This window comes from Ascaphus truei, chromosome 2 (genome assembly GCF_040206685.1).
Source record: "Ascaphus truei isolate aAscTru1 chromosome 2, aAscTru1.hap1, whole genome shotgun sequence".
Taxonomy (NCBI): Eukaryota; Metazoa; Chordata; class Amphibia; order Anura; family Ascaphidae; genus Ascaphus; species Ascaphus truei.
Window position 1 is genome coordinate 52,558,004 of NC_134484.1, and position 27,202 is coordinate 52,585,205.

The 27,202-nt window shown below is 38.5% G+C and overlaps 1 protein-coding gene across 6 annotated transcripts in view; it reads left to right on the top strand.

Moving 5' to 3' along the window:
* Window positions 1-27,202, top strand: part of CSMD3 (CUB and Sushi multiple domains 3) — a 1,548,521-nt gene that overhangs the window by 299,798 nt on the left and 1,221,521 nt on the right. For all 6 annotated transcript variants that reach the window (XM_075582415.1, XM_075582410.1, XM_075582412.1 and 3 more), the window contains exon 3: window positions 20,376-20,488. In XM_075582415.1, the coding sequence (XP_075438530.1) occupies window positions 20,376-20,488 (113 nt within the window). The remainder of the gene's footprint in view (window positions 1-20,375; window positions 20,489-27,202) is intronic.

The window sequence follows — 27,202 nt, forward strand, 5'->3', positions numbered from 1 at the left end:
AAGATGTAATACAGCTGCCGTCCATTGCTGGGGAGTTAAAAGGTGAAATCCTCCTTTATGGTTGTTTATCTCAATCTAATCTACACATTTAGCTGGTTGTGTAATGAATCTAACTGCAGTTGTTCACATCTGCACAGTTAACACAAAAGGATATACTGTGGGAAGACATCAATCTCTGCCTGGATGGCCCTTCCAAGCCTCAAACTTAATATGTATTAGAAAGAGCTCCACATTATCCCTCTGAAACCAGACCCCATTATTCCCTCTCTACAATCAATAACACCACTATCCACCCAGTATCTAAAGAACATTTCTGGGGTTACATTCAACTCTTCCCTCTCTTACACCCCTCATATAAATGCTATTGCTACATTTTTCAATTGGTACCTTTGCAATATTGCAAAGATATGTTCTTCCTCAAATGTAGGCTGTGATAGTTGAGCTATCCAGCCATTGAGATAGTTCAATCCTAGAGATGCTGCCCTGAACAACAAAGATTGTGCGTTCTGATCCTGTTCGGTCTGATGCTAGCACCCGCTTCATCACAAGAGACCTCAGACTTATTAGTATAGGTCCTATGGAACTCTGTTAGGAGGTGTGGGTGTGAGACATTTAAATATACTTTGCATATTGCATTAGCATATCTCCAAGGTATCTACTATGTGCTCCTTTTTAAGCACAGGTGTTTCTCCATATGTTATTTGGATGGAGGCTTGAAGGGATATACTGTATATAGTGCTCGGGACTCTACTAAAATTGGCATCTCTTTTTCCCTCCAGCAAAACCCATATTTCAGGGTCTAAATGGAACTATCGCCACCTTCAGGTTAAATAGGCATAACGAGAGTCATGTTAAACTAACACAAGACAGTGCTAACTTAACATGGCGTGAGACCAACTCTAATGAGATAACTAATGGTGACTAGTTTTGCAAGTAATTAACTTTCTGAATACCTGTTAAACTCAGGGAAAATAATGTCTATACCTATCTAGATAATGTTACATTATCTGTCCTGACTTAATGGTGTATTGTGTATCTGGCCCAAGGATTTAACTTTGTTGAAAATAAAGTATGCCTAACTTATGAATGTTTTTGGCATGCACAAGATTGCCCATGTGGAGGTGGGTTTTTACTGTATTAACTGAATGTGCTATGAAACGTGGTGGCATTAGGATAGCTTTATACTAACAATCCAGAAAGTGCATTGCCTGCAAATCAGTACTTTTGGGATATTTCCTCCAGTGGCATATTTACAAATAGCACTATGGAAAAGGTGAACATTGTTTGATTGTCCAATGTTAACAGCACAATGCAAGAAATACTACCATAATTATAATATAAGACCAAAGGAGCAGTTAGAAGGAAGCTATGGTGTCTAATGAAAAGTGGGTCTGCTTTAACACGTGCACAGGAAAGTTAAGGGGTTATTTCACTCTGAATAAGGGCGCACGGTAATGTTTTATAATGTAATACTCAAGGGTTTCTTGTTTAAGTAGCTTACAGATTGTACTATGCCACCTCTCATTACTATTAATATGTTGACTGATATATTTTTGACAGTTGCACTGCACTTGGTTTCTGGGTGTCACAAGAAGATTATTTCATGTCCTTTTTGTGAACTCTAAAAAGTCTGTAAATGTCTAAATGTATCATTTGTATATTTCTTATTAGAATACAAAATTCTGTCATCTACCTATAGTATTTTTAGGTGTATTGTACTTTTCCTAAGACAAACTACTTTCATTGAAATGACATTGCTTGTTTGTCACCTTAAAATTGATGGTATGTTGTCCTTAGACACCAAATTAATACATGACCAAGGAGGCTGCCAGGAGGCTCCCCTCTCCCCCTGCCCCATGCCCACAACATACAAATAAATACAGGAAACCGCAACTGGAGGTATAAAAGGCTGCAACTATTTATTTATACAAAAACCTAAACCGGGGTAAATGCCACTCCCTGCAAGAGTGCTCCTTTGACAGGAGGGGGAAGGGACGGTCAGCCAACCTTGTGTCCTCTTCGCGAGCGGGCTCTCAAAGTCATGTATAAATGACCTCGCCCACTCGTACCCCCCCCCCAGGCTTAAAGAGCCGAACTCCCAGTTTGGCAAGAAAAAGCTCCCCTTATCCCCCCTTAAATTAGGCCCGTACGGCCAAAACCCTCTCCAAGCCCTCCTGCAAACTGTTGTTAAAAAGGTCTATCCCGGTATCCGACATGTGGACCCCGTCCGTCCTGAGTAAACACACTGAACTAGCATCAAAATCTGGGTGTCTACTTTCCCAGCCCCCGCACTCTGCCAAGACATTGCATGCGGCCCTATTCAACTTCTTCCATGCCCTGTCCACTTCGCGCGGCACCCTAGCGCCCAGCCATGTCTGCCTGTAGACAATGTCCGACCATATGACCTGAAAGGCCGCTCGACGGGCAAACATATGCGCTAAGTACTTTTAAATGGACTCTGTCAGGTCAACTGACCACACCGCCACCACGGCGTTCCCTCCTGCGTGAATGAGCAGGATCTGCGTGCGCGGCCACCTGTCCCTGACCAGGACCAAGAGCACCACCGCAGACCCCTCCCACCCCCAGCAGAACATCCTCGCCTGATTGACGCGCAATCCGAAGTTCGGTTCGTCCGCTTTTCCGCCCAGTGTATCAGAGAGTCGCTGATGATCCAGATATATGTTGCTGCTGAATCTGTGGTGGGGGGGGAGGGAGAAAATCAAACCAGCAAAACCCTTCCAATGACTAAAGCGGGCCTGACGTAGGACCGGTACCTGTCTGATTCCAAACGCCCGATCCTCCGGATCACTTCCCCCCAGCATGCGCTGCCTCTGTGGCGGCCCTAATCCTGAATGATTCAGTTCCAAATTGTGCCGACTCTAACCCCAAATGCTCCAGGCATACCCGGAACACCAGCATTAATGGAACGCCATCAGCTTGCATGAGCAACGGCCCCGCACGCAAGGTCGCAAACTCAAATACACCCTTAGCGCTAATACTGGGCAAATCCTGCTACCTGGTAAGCCTAGCAGTGGAACCCATGCTCCCCTACCCCCTTTGTCTGTTTTTGGTTTGCGAATGTGAAGCTGCAGTGAACCTGAACTGAGCACCGCGTCCCCCGCATGCAAACCTCCACCCTCTTTCTTAGAGGCGCAGACTAGTTCCCCCACCCACAATGCCTTGAAGAATGCCATGGCGAATGCCGCATTAAAAGCCTTGTCTCAAAGATTGAAAAACAGAATGGCTCCGTCCTTTGGACTAGCCCTTCCAATATTACCGGAGTCACTGGCTTCTTGCTGTCACTAGGCAGTGCCCCCTTCATCAATCCCACTACGGCCCTCTTGACATGTTGTTTTGAGATGCGTCCCTCGGCAAGTAGCGCACTGGTGCTTGAAGCGGTTACTGTATGAGCACTGGGAATCGTTGAAATCCCAGAAAACCCCCTTCTGACTATCTCCCTGTCGGCCCGAGCTGACCGCCTGGTGTCCCCCCCCACAAACCCGCATGATAAGATGCCAGCTTGTCAGCCACACCAACCTAATCAATCCACAGGTCCACATCTTTTATGTCCATGACATCTTACCTTTGTTCAATGCCAGCCCATACCGCCGTGCCTATGGTGGGCATGCCCAATCATATCCTTGTATTTAAAAAGGGCTGCACATAAGTGGGGTGCCTTCTCTCCGATCACCCCGACCAGGATTCTGAACATGCGGGACCAATTGGCAAATGTACGCGGGAAGAGACGTTTCTCAATGTCCTCTTTCATTGCGTCCCCTTTTTTTGGATAATTGTCTGACAGGCAGCAAACAGGCTGCACTGCCCGCCAGGAGGGCATTAAGTAGGCCCCAGGAAAACCCCTCCCCTGGGTAGGGGAGGGAGGTGTCGGGGCGGGCTAGAGAGGGGGAGGCCAGCCCCCCATCAGGATTACACCCCGCCGATGGCTAGTGGGTCGCTATAATTTAAATGCATTATTTGCATAGTTTTACTGCCTCACTCAAGCAGATTAATTGGTAAAGCCTGTGAAATATAGTTAGAGGCTAGGACATGGAGAATACAACAGTTTTATTTTATTATTTCAGAAATTTGATATTACTTTCTGGAAGTAACAGATTTTTTACCTAGATATTTTGTCTTTTATTATCATTTTCTGATATGTCAACTCTATTTAAACATACTGTACTGATTAAAGTAAGACAGTCAGAATAAACTAATAAATTGTGCGTGTACAATGATGCAAGAACTAATATCACTGAATATACATTAAAATGGAATTTGAGATTCACACCGTATGGTTACAAATAATGACAGATAGTGTGATATAATTTAAGGACGTTCTTTGATAGCCATCTGTAAATCTTTGAATGATGCTAATAACAAGAAGAAAACACATTCAGATTGGTTGTGTGGGCTGTAAAAACCAAATTGGGGTTACAGTATGCATCGAGGAAAAATGTGTGCGATTGTAGGGAAAAACAAACAGCATTAACTTAAAAATTCTATTGATTTTAAGGGGAGTTTTTCCTTTGACACGTGATACAGCTTGTATGCCCCAGAATTGCATCACTTTTGCCTTTATACAGTACTTACAGCACAGTATGAGCATTGATATCTTGAACGCATCATTGAAGCATGAAAACCATTTAATTGGCTTCATTTTTTAGACTGTCTTTACTGCTTTAATATGAATTACATATAGCAGTGGCATACTTTAAATGCGTTTTCAATTTCAAAATAAATATTGACCAAAATAGTTTTTGGGGAGCCTCTTAAAAATGGTCTCTCTGGTTAAAATAAAAATGTATACATTTTCAAAGTAATCTTAGGTAGTGTATAAAAAAAATATTACTATTCAGTGAAATACCATTAATTTCAATTGAGGGGAATACATGGATTTATTTTAAAATGTTTTTTTAAATGAGTAACTAGCAAAATGTTGCAACAAAGCTTTCCAGACAACCCAGTATTTTCTTGGCTGCTAGTATCTTCAGGGACACAGACAATTTCTTTACAAATATGTAAATAGGGATCCTTTATTATAACCCATAGGGCTATATTTACTCAACAGTATTCTGCCATGATACCTTGTGGTGCTGGAAGACATTGTACAGTCTATTTACTTACAAATGTGAGGAATTTTTCAGCACTTGGAGGTGTTTTATGGCAGAAGACGGTTTAGCTAATATGGGCCACAATATTCAGCAACACGTTTCCTATATTGGGCTGCCACATCACTCAGCAAAAAGGCCACAGTCTTATAGGCATTGAACATGTCAGGGGTTAAGCTGGAAAAGAGCCAGTAATGAGTCTACCGTTTCACCTTCAGCAGCTATTTCAAAGAGTTGATGGTGCAGCCAGAATCTCATCCACCTGTCTCCACTTGAACAGATCCTGACAGTCACCCATCATTAGGATTAATCTTCATAAAAAGCTAGTAAAATCTAGGGGCATGGGTTCAGCTTCAACTCCAGTCACAATAGCCCTTACATTTCTATTTATTCAAAGGTCAAAGTACGCCCTCCCCCAATATACCAATTAAAGCAAAATGAAGTGTGTGTGTGTGTGTGTGTGTGTTCTTTCATTGTTGTTGAATTGGAACTGGGCAGTCTCCTGCAGCAGAATTGCACTATTCTTAGCTCCCATTTCCTGATATATTTACCGTATGATATTAAATGAAAAAATATCAAAGATGGCTGCAGAGTTGTCCACCATGTAGTAGCAATGTCATGTTCTACTGGCCTCTGGGAGTAAGACTAGGATGACAGTCATACTGATTTCACATAACAAAACAAAACACTGTCCTATTAATAAGTGAATTTCTCAGGAACCATGGGTTCCCAAGCTAAAAATAGCACAGTTTTGATTCCATTTCTGTAAAAAAAATAGTAATACATGTTTGAATAGAAGGAATGCTGCTTTAAGTATTTTTCCTCTTTGAAGCCTCCAGAGATTGTCAGAATACATGCCCTCTCTGGATGCTTCCAGGGTCTCACAGTAATACAGCATTTCTGTAAACATGGTTACAAATTTCATCAATACTATAAAATATATAAAATCTAATCCCTTTCAATACAACAACAATATTTATATGGTCCAACGCTTTAATCTGCACTCTCCCACTCAGGCTTTCTATGCATGTGGGGCCCCTAGGTCTACCCAAGTCTTTTAGGCTTAACACATCTTCAGAATCCAGGATTCTTTACCCTACATCACTTATAATACAAGCCAACCATCTTACCTATACTGACTGGGAACAATGTGCATCAGGGTCTGTAATCTCTTTTTTCAAAGACTTAATGAATCGCTTGGTGAACTCTGATTTGGCTGAAATTTTTGAAAAACTGTGAATGTGTAGTAGAAATTTAAATTTTGCTAAATTTCAGTGAAACATTTTGCCAGCAATTGCATTTGAGACTACATTTTGGATGGTTTCACACATATCTAGTTTGAATGCAAAATTACATACTAAAATGTAGTCTTAATTATAGATGTAGCATTAAGCAAGTTTTAAATGTATTTATTAGTTTATTTCATGGATTGTTTATAATCAGATAGAAAAGGATCAGAGGAGAAGGAGTGGTTTAAAAAATGGCTAGATAAGACAGATGAAAGGGATTTATTGGGATATGATCATGTGAGCAGGTAGTTGATAGTGACAAAAATAGAGAAAATACAGCGTACCTGATAGTGATAATTAAATATAAAAATGAATATATAAATTGTGTAAATACACAACTTGTGTTTAAAGTGAAAAATCAGAGAATATTGAACTTGGAAAAATCTTATACCCAGTGACTGTGTATATTAAACATTAGTGATATAAACTATATATAATCACACATGCTGAATAGAAAACAACAGGAGTAAATTGAACCTGTGTAAATCTGACATGAGAAGCTGCAGCTGGTTACATAGGATGGCTCGGCAACCTATAGCACTAGTACACAAAGAAAAAAGAAAACAGCACAAAATCTCATAGTGTAGTAAGAATAAAATTGTATTAGTAAATTCAGTCAGCAGGTGAGTAATGCACGTACATCAGGATAAGAGTAAAAGATCATGTCATGTTAGGGACATGTTACCACAATGGCATCTGCAGCAAAATCCCAGATCGATCGTCCGATCCCACGGGCTGTGCCAGATGAAGTATCTAGGATCTCCTCTACCCGAACCACCGACTCCTGCTGAAAATGGTGTCGGTCCTGGTATGCTGTGCTTTTCGCGGTGTCAGCACTGTTGCGTTGTTCCCCCACACTGACGGCAATACTCTGGCATGTGTAATCGGCATTTTCCCTCTTGGGCGGCCCATTGTGGCTAGTATAGGATCTTTCGGAGATGGATTATCACGTTATGTTGATGGATTTATATAGCCAATTGTTAAAAATCTTCCTTCTTTCTTGAGAGATTCAACAGACCTGCTCAGTGCTATCAAAGGAGTCAAATGGCAAAAAGATTATTGATGTGTTACGATGGACGTAACATCTTTATACTCCATCAAAGATCATGACCAAGGCTTTAAGGCTATTCAACATTTCCTACAGTCCTCCTCACTTTCCATTTCACTTTGCACTTTTCTGTTAGACTCAATCCCATTTTTACTCACTCACAACTATTTCTCGTTTGATTCCCAATTTTATTTACGCACTAGGGGCATCTGGGGGCATGGCAATGGGGACATCCTCTGCACCCTCACATGCCAATTTATTCATGGGTTTATGGGAGTCCACATTTATTTATAGTGAGTCTAATTTATTTCGTGATCATGTTGGTTTTTATAAACACTATATTGATTACCTAATTTTGATTTGGGAGGGAGATTCACATTCCCTGGACACTTTTATTAACACACTCAATCATAGAACACTTAATCTTATTTTTACATATGAACATAATATTAATCACATTCATTATTTGGATATCACTTTATTCATTGATGTTGCAGGAGATATACCAACTGACATATATAGGAAACAGAATGCCAGGAACACCTTTCTCAAGGCAGAAAGTAATCATCCGAGGTCACTCATCAGAGGGATACCAAAGGGGCAACTCCTCCGCCATAGATGGCTCTGTTCACGTGAGGAATCCTTTGAATCACAAGCTCTGGAATTGGCTGATAGATGTTATCTTAGGGGTTAAAGCACTAGATGAGGCCTATATTAATGCGAAACTCTCTACCCGTGCCGATTTATTGTCCCCCCAAAAAACAGTTTCTGGATTTGATAGATCCAGAACTGATAAATCATCAGCTAATTTGGACATGTCTACACCGCTGTTTATTACGCAGCATGGTAGGCAGGCAACACAGATCCATTCCATATTTTATAAACATTGGGGGACCCTTACCTTGGACAAAGATATTCAACAGCCCGTTGAACAAGGACCAAGATTTGCATTTTTTTAAAAAGCAAAATATATGGCTAGCTATCTATTCCCCCAGTCTGTTTAATTTAGGGTTGGACAGTATGTACAGTAATAAAAAAAAATCAGACTTTTTTTAAATGTGGCAGTTGTAGCGTCTGCTGTTATGCTAATCCCATGAAAACAATCAATGTTATACATAGTAAGGAAATTCATAAAATTCAAACTTTTATTAACTGTAATTCTAATTTTGACATTTATTATTTATCATGTGGATGTGGTCGAGGATATGTCGGTCGGACCATTAGACCTTTGAAAATTAGCATTATGGAGCATATTCACTCCATTAAGAAACAGGATGCTTTGCTCCCAGTCTCTAGACATTTTTCTAATTGTCCATCTGTACATTTGACTAACTTTCGGTTACCAGCTACTGAGTTTTTACAGGCCCTATTCGAGGGGGTGACAGGATTAAGCATCTTAATAGATGCGAGATGATGACACTAAGGTCGACCAGCAACAACTGCCAAATATATTCCTTCCTTTTATCTTCATCTTCTCTTTCGAAATGTACTTACTTGGCGCTATTTCAGCAGTATTATCACATTAGGAGATATGTAAGGCCAGTAATATACTGGGCGCCCGCACCTGTGACGCTCGTGCACGGGACGCACACTTTTTGTGTGTACGGTCCGTGCTGCTGTGAGCGACAGGCTTGGAAGGGTACTGTGTGTGTGACGTTGGGCAGCTGTCTCTCTCTGTGTGTTTGTCACTGGGAAGCAGTCACTGTGTGTGTGTGTGTGTCACTTGGAAGGTGTGTGTGTGTGTGTGTGTGTGTGTGTGTGTGTGTGTGTGTGTGTGTGTGTGTGTGTGTGTGTGTGTGTGTGTGTGTGTGTGTGTGTGTGTGTGTGTGTGTGTGTGTGTGTCACTGGGTAACTGTATGTGTCACTTTGAAGTGGTCTGTGTGTTTGTGTGTCACTGGGGAAGTTTTGTGTGTGTGTGTATGTGTGTGTGTGTGTGTGTGTGTGTGTGTGTGTGTGTGTGTGTGTGTGTGTGTGTGTGTGTGTGTGTGTGTGTGTGTGTGTGTGTGTGTGTGTGTGTGTGTGTGTGTGTGTGTGTGTGTGTGTTATATAATATTTTAAACATAAAAAAGACATGTAAGAATAAATTATTTATTAACATTGTGCAATATTTGATAAATATATATTAACACACACACATACACACACATACACACACATATACAAACACACACATACACACACACATATATATACACACACATACACACATACATACACATATACATACATACATACATTGCAGACTGAGCGGTAGCGGCACAAATACATACTTTTCGGAGTCTTCCCCCTGGTCGACGGCTTCACGCTCACTGCCGTGCGCGCGCATAGAACGGCTGGCTAACCATAGCCAATTATAAGTGCCACATGCGTGCACTGCGCTGCTAGCGCGCCCACTATATTACGGGCCTTACGCTACTGAAGTGTATAAGTTTACTATAAGACTTGGAGGAGAATAACCAACACCACACTGATGAGACCCATTAAGGTCGAAACAGCTGTCTGTGGGTGGGTTTTCTGGGTATGCACCTTAACCCTGGCTGTGCTCAAAGCTGTGACCATGCAGCAAGCTTAAGCCTATAGGGAACCATGTTAAAAATGGTTTTTGAAGCAAAAAGTGGCACTGTGTGCTCATTTGCATGTCATTTCCCATAATCCCTTGCTGCAGTGGAAGTGCTGTATGCTGGGTGATGATGGGGAAAGGCGGGGTTGCAGACCTGCCTAAGACATGCAGATGAGCATACAGTTGTATTTACATTTGCATGAGGGTTTTTGTCACTTTTTTTACCCACCATAACCTTAATGACAGTGGTGATTACCTAGTCTAGTCTCAAACCTGCTTTGCCATTAAGACCAGCCTCACACTGATGATACCCATCAAGGTTGAAACATGTATGTGAGTAGGTCTAATGGCTTTGCATCTCATCCCAGCCTCTGTTTAAAAGCTGTGTTTAATACAGCATGCATTGGCTTGAGGATTGGCTTGTGTAATACGAGCTTGAGACAAAAGGTGGCACTGAGTGCTCATTTGCATGTCATTTCCCAGAATCCCTTGCTGCAGTGGAAGCGCTGTATGCTGGGTGACAATGGGGAAAGACAGGGTTGCAGACCTGTCTAAGACATGCAAATGAACATACAGTAATATTTACAGTTGTTTTTATATATATATATATATATATATATATATATATATATATAGTCAGATAAGGCAGTTGGCACACCAATAGGTGCTGGTAAGCCACAGGTGCACGTCCCATATAGAGAATGTAGTGATACGTATCCCCCTGAGGAAGGTCCCATTCTGTAGGACCGAAACGTTGGGTTTCTGGATGTATTTTTGCTTTCACTAATACACTTTGATTTTCAACTTTGAGCGCTGTCTCTTGTTTACCAATCCTTGGAACGGTAACGTATAACTATATATATATATATATTTATATAAATATATATATATAATCAAAAAATAAATAGATGATACCGTTTTGTGGCTAACGAAATGCTTTTATTATATAATAATAATAATAATAATAAAAGCATTTCGTTAGCCACAGAACGGTATCATCTATTTATTTTTTGATTATTGAAGCTCGGCTAACACGGTACTGATACCTCTACATATATATATATATATATATATATATATATATTTGTTTCACCTGTCTAGTATATAACAGTCAGTGTAACCCTAATGATAGGCTCTATTTTAACTATACATGCTAACATAAGAAAGGGGGTGTGGGAGGGGGAGGGAGGCTGCCTATGAGCCCACACCTGAAGTCAAAGGATTAGAGTATACTATCTCAATCTGTCCTTTATATATTGTGCTGCAGGTACTGTATAGCACAGGGCAATTTGACCAGCTTTATTACAGCAAAGCTATCTCCTCTCCAGCAGATTGCCACTCTAGCAATTGCTATTATATTACTATATTTCATCACTTTGTGATATCCAAACATTATGAACATTTAATTGATACTAAGTTCCCCTAATGAATACAGCTTTATGATCTAAGTCACACAATAAGGAATATTACTGTAAAAAAACGATTATACTGCTGCCAACTTTACGTTAATAGACACTAGTATCTGTCCTCATAGGCTGCTCACTTTTAGCTTGTTTACAACAATTACTTTCACTAGTTGGTTTCAATCGCACCTTGTGTTCATGTTTACTTGTTTCTACATGCTCTATTAGTTCATAGGGTATTGTGAGCACAGTTATTTGTCTCAAGAATTTTAATTTTGCTCAGTAAACATACATGTTATATTAAACACTTAAGCAAGAAGCAAAACGCTCCAAATAACAAAACAATGGATTTTAGGTAAAAGAAAAACACAAACTTTAATTATTAGAAAAATCACACAGAATAGTAATATTGGCTAGTAACACAGTGAATAATAAATTGGAAAATTCATAATTAGAACAAAGTTGCAGAACACCTTCTTTAAATAAACCATTTATTAAGATTTTAATACAAACCAGATAATAGAAAAAAAAGAAAAATTAACACATATTATTCCTGTAATAAGATTGCTTGCTTTACCATGTGTTTCCTGTCCTTACTGATGATATGAACATCATATATATATATGTTCCTTTGTTCATATATCCAGGACTGACTGCAGGCTTTTGTTCTAACACCGGAGCACCGATAATTGTATCAATTTTTTCAATTTTGAGGTGTGCAGCATTTCTCTCTATTATCTGGACTCTTACTGATGATGTCACATTTGAATGCGTTTTCCCCACATTATTTCAGGTTCCATATAGGCATATTATTAACAAGAAGGATCAGAAAGAAACCCCAAAAGTTACACTCGTGCCAGTGTATATATTGTATAAAATAGTGATTCAAAATATGCCTCATAGAGGCAAGTATATTGACAAATGGATCAGCATTTAAAATAAAATAATAACATTTTATTACATAAATCAGATATTACAGTGTGATAAATATATATGGTCATATCTTAAAATCCCCAGAGTGGTGCAGAGACACTCTAGTATACAGGATAGTATAGACACAACTATTGGTATAATAATAGTTGGAAGATGACTATCACAATATTAAACAGTTAGGGCCTCATGCAGAGAGCAGCGCTAACAGGAAAAGCGGCATTTTTTGGCGAAATCTGCCTTTAGAAAGGCAGGTAATGGCGAGTGTAGAAAAAAGCGCCATTTTTTTTTTTTTTTAAATCTCGCCGCGCGGCTGGCGAGAACCTAAATCTCGCCAGTTTTTAAAAGGTCCCTATTCAGAAAGGGACGATCGCCATCTAGCGGCTGTTCGCGCCAAAAACATGGCGCGAAATTCAACAATTAGCTCCGCCAACTAAAGTTGGCAAGAAGCTGGAGCTCGGCAGCCATAGAGGAGAAAAAAAAAACGGCGAATTTTTTCTAGGACATTTTAGCAGCGCGCATCTCTCCGTTTTCAACTGGACACACGCATTCATGAAAAAAATAGCAGATTTCTCACCTTCCTGCATATGGAGAAATAAACTCGGCATTTCAGGTACATTTTATTCCCCTCGCCAATTATTTACACCGCTGCTCTCTGCATGAGGCCCTTAATGTCCTATTTAAATAATGGCTTGTCACATGTAAAAATCCATACAGAGTCTGTCTGCAAGGTATTTAATTTCTTGCCATTCTCTCTCAGTATCAGAGTAATGTGTCAAAACACCAAGAGACAAAATAATAAGTTGTGATAAAGTAGCAAAATGTTATACCCTGATGTAAATGTACATAATGACAGGGGTAGTATACATTGTTTCCATGTTGGTAGTACATTCACTCTGTATAGACAACGTAGTGGTTAGTTTCCCATACAGTACTTACTATAGCTCACGGATAGCACATAGTGTTAGAATAGTATACCGCCGACCTAGGTTTCGCGTGTGAACCACGCTTCTTCAGGGGGAGGACTCCTCCCTTCCCCAGCAACCCATTCTTCAGGACTCCCCCCTCTGAAGAAGCGTGGGCCACACATGAAACCTAGGTCGGCAGTAGAGACGTCACGATAGTGACGTAAGCGGAGTGGTGACACAGTCCTCATATCTCTACTAACTCACACCTTGTATACTGCTTCCTCCTTTCCCATTCAGGGTTCTCCATGACCACTTTGTATTAAGCAACAAGCAACTACTTGCTGCTGCCATGTTTATGGTTGGACTAACTGCTGGTAGCAGGATATATATATATATTTCACTAGATAATTGTTCAACGTATACAAGAACATATCAGATTGATAAAGAAAAAAGATCTTAATCATCCGTTGTCCAAGCACGCTGCTACTTGTCCAATGGGAGATTCCCATAGGTTTTCTTTTAAAGGAATAGAAAACATACCACCTCATATCCGAGGTTTTGATCGTGTTAAACAACTTGATAAGAGAGAGATGCACTGGATTTTTATGCTACGTCTCTTAGGTCTCAATGTAGACTGGGATATTAGCAATGTTTTATGATTTCACACATTTTTATACGTTTTTTCCATCTTTTTCTTTTAATTAACAATTATATATATTTGTCATAATATTTTTCACAACATCACTCATATATTGACTCCCCCTATTTTCACCCCCTCCCTCTCCCTTCCCCCCCTCCGCCCTTCCCCCATCCCCCCTTCCCCCCCCTCCCCACTCCCCTTCCCCTTTATTGTCTTTTATGTTTATTATTTTTATATATTCATTAGCTTTTCCAGTGCATCTCTCTCCTGTTTTTGGTTCCTTTGGTTATATTATCAAACAACTCTGTTATATAACAGAAGTGTTGATATACAAATTCCAAACTGTAATTTTTAGCTGCTCTTGTCTATTAATATGCAATCTTTGTATTTTTGTATTTTTGCCTGATTCCATATACATAGACATTTTTTGATATATTATCCCTTATTCATTGATATTTCCCAAAGATTCTATGATCTTTAAATTTTAGATGGCCGTTTGGAATCTTTCATGATGTAACAATGTGGCAGGTATATACTTGGAATATTGATTTATTGCATATATCCTTTTGCATTAATCTATACAAGTAATATTGCACCATTATACTTGTCTGGGTATACCTCTCTTATCCTCTATACTTCAGTTAGATTTTGCTTCATTGCTTGTTTTGGATTATTAATCATTATCCCCTATATTTAGGATATATATATATATATATATATATATATATATATATTTTCATCTTCTTATCGTTATATATACTAATTTTAATTAGGTAGTATATTCTTTTTTATATATATATATATATATATATATATATCATATATCCTTTGCAATTGCACTTGATATTAGCAAAATCCTGTTCTGAGTCCGGTTTAATTAAATTTAGGGAATCTTTTTCCAACAACTTTACTTATAATTGTTTTTAATTTTCTATACTAAGGATTGGATGTATTTCAAAACTTATTTTCATTAACCTTTGTGACTTATTAATAATCTTTGTAATTGATTTGTATGTCATTTAACTATGTTTAGTATTTGTTTAGTGTTGTTGTTAATGGACACAATAAAGTTTGTTTTGTTGCATTGAATGTCATGACGTGATTACGCTCGTGACGTCATCACGTCAGTCTGTATGGTGCGAATCTGTGGATTACTTCCTAATTCGTAGAACATACATAAAGCAATGCAGCAGGTAAGATTCTTGAACACTTTGATAAAGCGTTTACAGGCGAAACATGTCAGTGTGATTTTCTCCATTTTTTGTCAGCAATAAATTCATTATTTTTTTCACCCTCTTTGCTTTTTTCTTAAGTGGTGCGGCGACTTTTTTTGGCATTTTTTGCCTTTTACTCTTCAAGAAATTAAATACCTTGCAGACAGACTCTGTATAGATTTTTACATGACAAGCCATTATTTAAATAATTGGACGTTAACTAGTTAAAATTGTGATAGTCATCTTCCAACTATTATTATACCAAAAGTTGTGTCTATACTATCCTATATACTAGAGTGTCTCTGCACCACTCTAGGGATTTTAAGATAAGACTGTATATATTTATCACACTGTAATATTTGATTTATGTAATAAAATGTTATTATTTTATTTTTAATGTTGATCCATTAGTTGATAGACTTGCTTCTATGAGATATTACATCTCAAGGATATTTTGAATCCCTGTTTCATACACTATATACACTGGCACGAGTGCAACTTTTCTGGTCTCTTTCTGATCCTTCTTGGATCAACCTTGTTAATAATATATACATTTATTCCCCTATCCACCTTGCAATCTCTTACATATACCTATAATTTAGGAATATTACTGGTGAGTGGCTTGGTCACCTCTCTATTCAGTCCATATTGGCATAGAAAGTAATGATTTGATGAGGAAAAAAAACACAATAGAGAGACAGACAAAGAAAGTGAAAAAATGAGTGTGCAAATAATGCAGAGAAAAAGACCAGAGAGCAGAAGGCAATTAAAGAATTTAAGTAAAATAAAATAATAATAGAAACAAAAGCACTATTAATCAATACTGTAAATATACATACAGTACAATTACAATTATTAATCAAACCTATAACCAATCAGATTGCTTACTTTACCAATTTTTTCCGTCCTTAGTGTTGAACAACACCTTTTTTTTTTTTCCTATCAAGAAATGTTTCATGTGAAAATACGAAAAACACTTGTGCAGAAATAAAAAAACATACTGAATTTACCAAAAAAAGAATGGTAATAATAATCCAAAATTCTCCAAAGCATGGCAAGGTGGGGTTATTGTAATTTAACCATATTTTACCCTGTGGTTAAAGAGTGATCTACAATAATTGAATCCCATAACTCTCCCCCATAAATGGCATTATGATCTATAGCAGCGGTGCGCAAAGTGGGGGGCATGGGATTTTTTTGGGGTGCGTGGGCGCTTGCAGAAGCCCAGCGCATTCCCCCAAGGCATTCAAATTAAATGCCGGGGGATCGCGTAAGGCCCCTGCAACAAACTTACCAGGGTTCAGAGGCATTTGTGTGATGCGTCGCCATGGCAATGTGGCGTCAAATGATGCCGCGGTGTCATATGGAGTGACGTCACGCGGCCGTCTCCATGGTAAAGGGGTTATGTGACGTGCGTCATTTGACGCCGCCGAGCGAGGTGAGAGGGGAGCGAAATTGAGGGGGGGCAGGCAGGGGGCGCAGCTTCAAAAGTTTCTGCTCCCCTGTTCTATAGTATATTGGTACTGTACATTATTGGAACACGTAGTAAGACTTTACTCACAACTGAACTAGAGCAACTATAGGGAATATTTGTCATTTACAAACTCATAGCTAACGGCATCTGACTTTATTTTTCTACGACATGTGGTTAAAAAGAGATTTGATGCAAATCGTCATTTATAATCACAGCCAAGGAAAATTGGCCAGGGCAGACAATATTTTCAAGGATAAAATAACATTGAAAGTTATTTTGAAGCATTCATCACTATTTTACCAAGAAGGAATGATTTATGATTGCACTTCCTATTGTAGCACTGATCTCTGTTTTGGAATTAGGGATGTGTGAACATTTACATGAATTTGTGAACCAGGTGAATTTACCATTTTGTCGGTGGAGAAAAATTGGCCAAGCATGTTTAATTCAGACCATGAAATAGGACATTTGCTGCTGAGGAAAGAGAAACTGAATGCTTTTTTTCAAATATAGACAATCAGGAGAAATGCGAACACTTTGGCTAAACGTTTTGGCTAAAAAAATTGATGAAACTTATTTGAAACTTACAAAATGTAAGTTTGCTAAAAAAAAAAATAAGTTTGCGCTTTTGTAGCTGTGTGTTTCCTTCTCTATGCAGATTAAGTCAAATGAATGGAAATACAATATTTGATGTTGAATGCTGTGAATGCAAGTGAGACAAATCCTTATGTTGGTTTAATCAAATGGTGTTAAATCAGTTCTATGTTAACCCTTTGAATACCTGAGGGGCCATGGCACCTTAGTGCCACAGCCATATCCAGCACTTGTGAGCACGTGACCACTTCTTTACTGATGACAAAACGGAAGGGGAGCACAGAGCGATCACAACTAGAAAAATGAGCAGTATGACATAGCTACTATGTTATGGGGCCCCTGGAGAGCAAGACCACATGTCAAGGGCACCCAAGGTGTTAAACAGGCTACCTCTAATGTAACTTTTCTCTTTTCGTTTTTCCTTATCACACAAACTGCTTTTAAAAAACTTTTAACAACAGTTTTTTTTAGAACCGGTGAGTTCCTTTGCTGCGTTAAGAAGGAATGGTTTTGGCCTTGTAACACCAAAAGTAATTTGTTTTTTGTAGTTGCTAATGAGACATTTTGTGCTACCTTGTGTTATATTATTCTATTAAATGAGTGGAAGATTTTCCAATGGCAATGTCAATAATTGTACTTTGACAATGATGCAAAACAAACAGAACCCCTACAAGCTCATATTAAGCTTCCAAAATAACCACAACATATATATATATGCATATATTGTAAGTGTCAAAGAGGAGTGCTACTGAGCATGGCAATATATATTTAAAACCATAGACAGAACATGAAACACAGACAGAGCTCATTGCTATATCCTATGACACAAATACACAGTACAGTGTATTTGTGTCATAGGATATAGCACTGAGCTCTGTCTGTGTTTCATGTTCTGTCTTTGGTTTTAAATATATATTGCCGTGGTCTGCCTTGGAGGGGCTCAAGGGCTTACAACACTTTGGCCCAAGAGTTAAATTTAAAGACCATTTTATTCAAAAGATACACACACACGTATATATATAAGAGCTTCAATCAGACTTAGAACTATGCAACTAATTTGGACAGATTTATTATAAATCATTCTTCCTGGTAATGTACAGGTTATTAAGAATTTATATTAGTGTTAGGACCCTTGAAACGTGGTCTGCCTTGGAGGGGCTCAAGGGCTTACAACACTTTGGCCAAAGAGTTAAACTTAAAGACCATTTTATATATATATACGTGTGTGTGTATCTTTTGAATAAAATGGTCTTTAAGTTTAACTCTTTGGCCAAAGTGTTGTAAGCCCTTGAGCCCCTCCAAGGCAGACCACGTTTCAAGGGTCCTAACACTAATATAAATTCTTAATAACCTGTACATTACCAGGAAGAATGATTTATAATAAATCTGTCCAAATTAGTTGCATAGTTCTAAGTCTGATTGAAGCTCTTATTAACCTGTATAATACCTGGAACAGCACTATGAATTAGATTTGGCGCAATCAAACTGCCTGCAAGTTCCCATGAGTGTAGAAGGTGAGATGGAGTGAGCTTTTAACCATTTCAAAGTGGGAGGGGTTGAGCTTCAAACTTGGGAAGGAGGAGCCATCCTCCAAATCAGCTAGTAACAGCTGAACAGAATTGCAAAACACACAGAACCCCTAAAAACTCAGATTAAGCCCCCAAAATAACCACAACATATATATATATATATATATATATATATATATATATATATATATATATATATATAAAAAAGTGTATAAAAATATATAAAAGTATATTATCTAAAATTTTCAAAAATTGGTCATTGTCAAAGTATTTAAAACCATAGACAAAACATGAAACACAGACAGAGCTCAGTGCAACATCCTATGACACAAATACATAGTACAGTGCCTCTATATATATATATATATATGTATCTTTTGAATAAAATGGTCTTTTAGTTTAACTCTTTGGCCAAAGTGTTGTAAGCCCTTGAGCACCTCCATGGCAGACCACGTCTCAAGGGTCCTAACACTAATATAAACTCTTAATAACCTATACATTACCAGGAAGAATGATTTAAATATATATTAAATATATATTGCCATGCCCAGTAGCACTCCTCTTTGACACTTATACGCATACATATATATATATATGCGTATAAGTGTCAAAGAGGAGTGCTACTGAGCATGGCAATATATATTTAAATCATTCTTCCTGGTAATGTACAGGTTATTAAGAATTTATATTAGTGTTAGGACCCTTGAGACGTGTCTGCCTTGGAGGGGCTCAAGGGCTTACAACACTTTGGCCAAAGAGTTAAACTAAAAGACCATTTTATTCAAAAGATACATATATATACATAGAGGCACTGTACTGTGTATTTGTGTCATAGGATGTTGCACTGAGCTCTCTCTGTGTTTCATGTTTTGTCTATGGTTTTAAATACTTTGACAATGACCAATTTTTGAAAATTTTAGATAATACACTTTTTGCGTTTGGTATATTGATTATCAGTTTAATGCTTTTACTTTAAACTAGTGCAACGAACAGCACAAGATATATTACAATTCCAGTTGAAACCAATATTGTGTCTTTAACTTGATACATCTGGCGCTATTTGGTGGCACTTGTTTGTCAACAGGTACTGTATACCTTAATAAATAATCCCTATTACTTTGAATAATTAAAGGATCCTGTTAACAATGTTGTCGGTGTATATCACTTCCATTTACTTAATTGTATTGTCTTAACAAATGCTGACTCAAATTGCTTCAGTCTGGCAACTGGGTCAAGGATTGATAAATGGTCTTTAAATTCGAACCATCTAAACAAAAATTGAGCAATTAATTACAGCTTGTTAAAGTAGCTGAAAAGTTTGATACATGTCACCTGCTGTTTTCAGCAGTAAGTATTGTTGAGATGATGAATAATTGGTCTTTGGTTACAGCAAAGAATTAAAGTAAAAGAAAGCAAACAAATTGTAGATAGAACAGTTTGTGCAAAATTAAATCAATAAATTAAGCAAGTTTTGTTATTTTCTTCGTCTGTCTACAGATGTCAAAATGCACCTTAAAACAACATAACAAAAGTTCCATACATATCTCGATAGACATGTATTAACGTATAAACAGATTTCTGTGTATAATGCACTGTAGATTTAAATTTTGTGAATACGAACAGGCTGAAATCATGCATAAATGTATACCACTAAATGTGCATTTATTTTATCTTTCAGGCTAACAGGATTTCATCTCCCGCCCCCTGTTACAAGTACAGGATCTGTATTTTCATTCCGCTTGACGAGTGATTTTGCAGTTAGTGCCCATGGCTTCAAAATATTTTATGAAGGTAAGAAACATTTTTTTTTTGTAATACAGAATTTATACATTTGCATTTTGATAATTGATAATTCATTAAAAGAAAAAAAAATTACGAACCACACCAGACCACACAGTCTGATGTACAGTGGTGACCAACTGTATTGACTATAACTTTGTACATCTTAGCACATTGTAATCAATGCCACAATACCAGACAGAAAGTAAGTATGGCTAACAACACATATTGGTGCCCTGGGTTTTGTTTATATTTGTTCACATTCTGTTTTTACTATAATTACTGTACACTAGTAAATGAGAAAAGGGCACTTCTAGATTTTTCTGGGTTTATTTTTAAATTTTATTTTTGATTGATTGTTTCATAAATATAGATTTGAACAAATAGAGCCAAATCAAGCACTCCCACAGTTAATATTACATGTTACAAGTGCAATAGTGAAGCAAAGTGATTAAACTATACACTAGATAGACAAAAAACAGTATGCCACAAGTCTTGTGCAAAAAGTGAAAAAAGTGACACATCAATGAAAAAATAGAGTGGCAACTCCCTGCTCACAACCTCTGGTAGGGATTGTCTTTGCTGGTCCCAGAGAAGCTGAAATGTTTCTTTAAAGTCCAGGGGGAGCATGGGAGAGAGTTAACAAAAAAGAGTGTAGGTGTCTTGGTTATTCTGTGAATATGCGAGAGTCCTGGCTCTTGTACAATGCCTACTCACAGTGTAATGGGTGTTTAAATCGCAACTCCAAAACTGTGGCAAACTTGCTTGTGTGGATTCAGAAGAGATGTACTTCAGTATAAAAGAGAATGTACCATAGTGCAGATTAATATATAAAGATTTTATAATATAAAAAAAGAACCGTACTTACAACGTGTCCGAAAAAAAAAGTATGTTCACAACAGTATTAACATCATAGGTGGTTAGTCTCCTCACCGCCCGCCATCCCCTCAGTGGCGCCGATAGTCTGGGGAGCCTTTCCCAGCCGCTGTCTTCCTTGCCGGCATCACCGTGGGCTCCATCGCGTCACATCAGTTTTTCCAAAGCGTCACTTCCTGTTTCGGTTTGGGGCTGTGAGTGCTTCATAAATATAGAATCATTGTTACTTTAAATTAATAAATGATCGCTGATTATGTTTTGGATTAATCTGGAATAACGTATTAAAAAAATGCAAGATAATATTAGCACTTTACACTGATATTTGTAAAATATTTTAGAACAAATTCTATGTAACTTTGAATGATTTTCTTGTTATATTGTAGGTAAAACAAGGATACAGCACTCATACAGAGTTGCAAAAATCTTGGAAAAGTGGAGGCTTTTCTAGATTTCAAGAAAATTGTATCTATATACTAGCTTATTGTGCCCGGCTTCGCCCGGGGAATGTAATATTGAATACATGTCCCCGCCCCCCTCACCCCCCGCTGCCGGCACATCTCCCCGGGCCCCCCCCCCTACCCTCCCCTGCTGCTGGATGTAGTGCAGGGTGAGATTTGTCTCGGTCTGTGTGTGTCTGTGTGTGTCTGTCTGTGTGTATATGTGTGTGTGTCTGTCTGTGTGTGTGTCTCCCCCCACTGCCAAAACATGTCCCCGCTCCCCCCCTGCCACCTTGCTGACGGCACATCTCCCCGCGCTGCTGTGGCATATGTCCCCTCACTGCCGGCACATCTCCCAGCCCCCCACCCCTCCCCCCGTTGGTACATCGCCCCTCGCTGGTGGCACATGTCCCCCCCCCCGCCCCACTGGTACATCTCTCTCTGCTAGCTGGCACATCTCCCCCCCCCCCCGCTGGCACATCTCCCACGCACATCTGACATCACACACTCACACAGAGACACAGAGAAACACACACACAGCCCCAATCCAGGCAAGGACACGCTCCTTAGTAGCCACGCCCCCAACCCCCTGCTCTTGCTCTAACAGATTTGCTGGACAGCCGAGGGAAACTTAGAATGTCCATAATTTGGGAGGTGAGTCACATTGGAAGCTCAAAATAGTTGCTTTGACCTACAAATCCACAGCAGAATGTACAGTGAAAGTTTTGATGTGCTACGTGGTGCCGTTTCTGAGGTTTTGGTGCTTCGGACATACAAACAAACAGATGGAATCCAACTTAGAATTATAGTATAGATAAGAATTAAATAGAAATAGCTGTGTTAGTTCAGTTGCGATAGTGGAGAATAAATGAATACTTCAGTACTTTTTTTATTTGGCCGAACAATTATAGGACAAGCTTTCGAGAGTTATACTCTCTTCCTCCTTATTAGCAAAAGATTTCATGAGTTTAACACAGATGAAAAACCTAAGATAACAATCTAAGTCAGATTATGTAAAGAGGTAATGGCAGAGGGAATAGTAAATAAACAGACAGGGCATGTGTTCTTGCAGGTTTTTAGTGCAGATGTGATAGTTTTGGTACATCTCTTTGTAATGTTTCTCCCGGCCTCTCTGTTCATTTTACAATTTATCACCATCTCTCCCTCTTCACACCCACCCCTTTTACCACTGCTGATGAATGCTTGGCCCTATTTCTCACTATCCATTTCATCCGTTTATTACCCTGTTTTATTTACCCAGGAGCTTGGGGCAGTAATTTAGAGCGATTTTAGGGGGAGTGGGCTGTAAAATACAAAAGGGCTGGACAGAAAACATCTTGAACAGAATGTATGAGTTGGGCAGGTGTATTGTGAGAAATTAGGATTAAGAAATCAATATCGCTGACCTTAGGAAGACAGAGAACTCTAGAAAGCTTGTCGTTTAATATCAATTATTAGTCCAATAAAAAAAGGTCTCACCTAATGCTGAAGTACTCATTTATTCTATAATTAAGAACCATTATTTATTTACAGATTTAATCTTTTGTAGGAAAAATCTCACATTTTCCTTTATATAATGAATGATCTTTAAACTGCCTTATTTTTCAGACCTGCACAGTTGTTAATTTTACATTTTTACTTATCAATGTAAATGATGCAGTTAAAAGTAACATGAATTATGACTTGCACTTCCAGTTTGTAAGATATTTATGGTTTTGTCTTAACTGTTTCCTTTCTGTAATCTAGACCAGGGGTATGCAAACTTCCCCCCCTGCGCCCTCTGCAGGGAGTCCTCACCTCCTCGTGTCCCCCCACCCCCTAGCTTGGCTCCGGTGTCAAATGACGCCGCTGGGTCATGTGATGTCATGTTGCTATGGTAACGGGACCCCACGTTGCCATGACGACGCATCGCTGGAACCAAGGTAAGGGAAGTTACAGAGGCCTCGCGCGGTCCCATGCATTTAATTGAAATGCCTTGGGGAAGAGTGCGGGACCTCTGTAACTGCTGCTACCCCCTGGAATATCTCATGCGCCCCTAGGGGGCACACCCCCAGTTTGAGCACCCCTTATCTAGATCATACAAGATATAGGGTCTGATTTTTAGTTTAGACATAGTCGCAAAAATAGCATCGCCATTCCAGAAAGTAGATCATCAGGTCTTAGATTAATACCATTGGCTTTGCGTAATTTTTATATCTTACGCAATCATACTGTACGTCTATGTGTAAACATTGTGTCTATAAGGAATAATTACATCAGCAATACTTTAGCACTTCAGGAAATTAGCACTCACTCTATGTGTCCTACTTTTGGGTGCCTCCCTTTAGTCGACAGCATTATGATGGAGGAAACAAACAGCCAGGAGACTGAAATTAAAAGACAGCACACATTTAACAGAGAGGAAGCCAACCTGCTCATTGAGTACATCAGGCATGAAAAATAAATGCTCTCTCTTCTTGTGGGGTATAATAAATAAATAAATATGTCTATATTTCTGGAGAGCAAGCATTACCAGATAGCATCTGTGCATGAAACCAGCAGCAATTGCAGTCATAGCTTCCAAACACCTGCTGGTGGGTTCTTATAGTGTAGCTAAGTTTACACCTAGTCCATGTTGGCACATAATTAAGAAATATTCTTAAATAAAGAACAGCAGGTGAACAAACTCTAAATTGCCTGTTAAAACAGCAGGCCAAACTGCCGTATTTAAAAAAAAATGTCTTCTCCTTTGATATGTGCAACAATACTATCCACACAATGATAAGTAATTAGCTAAATTGACGATCAATCCATTCACCTGTGATTGATCTGCGAAGCTTTGGCTTGGGGGTTTACTAAATGGCTGTCAGTGCAGCAAAATAGGACTAAAGATGCAAGGTTCTGTGGGGAAGATCATGTGACCAAGCAGGCACTAGATACAATTGGTGCACTGTTAGAGAGAGGGCAGGGCTCAAAAAGGGGTGTGCCAGAGTCTGTTCCAGAAGAGGAAGAGGATGTGACTTTAATGGTTGCTATAGAAACAACAAATGCTTGTCACATTATTATACATTAAAAATATAATTCTGAGTTTTTTTAAATGCTACAAGTGTTTTCTCATAGTACAGAACTGATTTATTAAAATAAAAAAAACAAGTGTAGTTTAATGTGTGAACTCTCCTATTGAACTCATCTAAATAAATTACATAAAGACACGTCTCTGCTCTGCCCATTGAGTTGTTAGATTAATGTGCCCTCACACAATCACGGTTGTGTGCCTATTTTTGCTCAACTAAATTGAATCTTATTTCTATGAGGCACAAAAAGACATTTAGCACCTGCACAACGAGTTTGCACACCGACTGTCATTAGCTAACGCTAAATCAGGCCCCAAAGTGGCCATATTTACTACTGTAGCTACTTAAGTAAGCCATATGATGTCTTCCACTTGCAGAAGAGATATAATGGAATAGCCCAACTCAATAAACATGGCCCATAATATCTTATGTCAAATGTTAAATGTTCTAGCAAGACAAGCCTTAAAGCCATAATTCCTGTATGATATAATCTGCTCTATCACACACTCATTCTCAACTGTACTCTTTTAGAACAGACTTTCCTCCCTCCAGCGTTTGACATGCATGTTGTCTTGTTCCAATAATGTTTTCGCGAAACAACAAGTTTATTTTGGCCTTAGCAGCAAGCAGCTGACAGCATCTACTGACCTTTCTAAAACTCGTGACTTCATCTATTGGGTATAGGAATTGATTTTTTTCCCCTTCTGGGTAAGTAATAGACATGGACACTTCACTTTATTATTTCACAAGAGAATCTAGTGCAATTCCACAATAAGAAATGTTGATGCCATACAATACCTGTAAAAAAGCATAAAAGAAAAAAATATTTTATGGAATTTTTTTTTTTAACACTTTCATACAATCATAATTTCTTTATTTTTATCTATATAAATCAAATGAGCTAGAATGCTAATAAGCGCTGAATAAACAGTTTTAAATTTCAACAATTTCCAAAAAATATATTGTATGATATGGAGGCATATTTCTTTGCTACTGTATAGTAATAACAATTTTAAAATGAGCACAAAATACCTTTTGCCTTGGATATGTTTATATGTTAAAAAAAACTAGAAATAAATAAATAACACAACTCCTAACCTAAATCTCTAGCTAATGAATATTGTCTCTACTCCACTGTCGTACATAATAAAAGTAGTTTATTAAAAATGTTAATTATTATTATTAACATATATAAACAAGAGAAATATGTGTGTATATATATATATATATAACACAGCGAACAGCAGGCACTCCACTGGAAAATAATATAGGTGCTAATCCCATAAGGCAATAATAGGAAATACAGCCGCCAGAGGGACCTTTGTCAAGGTGGTGGGACCTTGACAAAGGTCCCTCTGGCGGACCGAAACATTGGTTCTGTGTCTTTGTTTCACAATATACTGTTTTTGACCATATAACTGAGTGCTGCCCATGTGATTTCATCTCAACAACGGTATCGTATTTCCTATATATAAAAAAAAGAAAGAAGTGTGCACTCCATCGTGTAAAATATAACACAAATTATTTCATATATTGTGCATGGATGAAACGCACTTACAAGAATAAAAAATCTTTAATGGATATAGAGATAAATCTCTGTGGGTTGCAGCTGCAGGCACAGTAAGGTATGATTTCACAAATCGGTCACAGAACACCTTTGCAATTAAAAAATACTTTACAATATGTCATAATAAAGATGGTGCAGTTACACTCTATAAAATAGTAAAAAATACCTTTTAAAAATCTACTTCACACAGTAGGTGTAACACTATCCAGTAGATTTATTTTCGAAAGATGTATTTATGTAAAGAAAACAACACAGATAACCACCATTGAGATTTTCTAAAATGGCTTTCTAACCAAGCCCTAATCATAGAAATGTTCTCAGGAATATGTGAGCCTCTAACCAACATACAGATTTAGCAAGACTTACTGTCCCTGACACTGCAGACAAACAAGCTAAAGTCTCTGACGCTGGGGACAATGCATGTGGGGACCTATTCTGGCCTGAGAAGATTAACGATGAAGGGGCTCCATGCTTCTGAATGGGAACCCTGCAGCATTAATCCTTCACTTGATCAGTCAAGCCAAACAGTGTGGAGGATCTGTACAGAGTTCCAGAGTAGTCTTGATGTAAGAAGCAGTCTTGTGGAAGGGCTAAGGACATTTAAAATTGTCTAACACCCATTATGATGCAGATAGCTCTGTAAATATGTGTATCTATGTCATGTGGGGGAATACTATACTGTCCCGGCCAGCTTTTTTCTAAAGCTTGCCGGGATAAATGCGGGGCTTTTTTTTTATTCGAACGCGGTTTCCCGCGCGACGGCCGCTTTAACAGATAAGCGCTAATGGCGCTT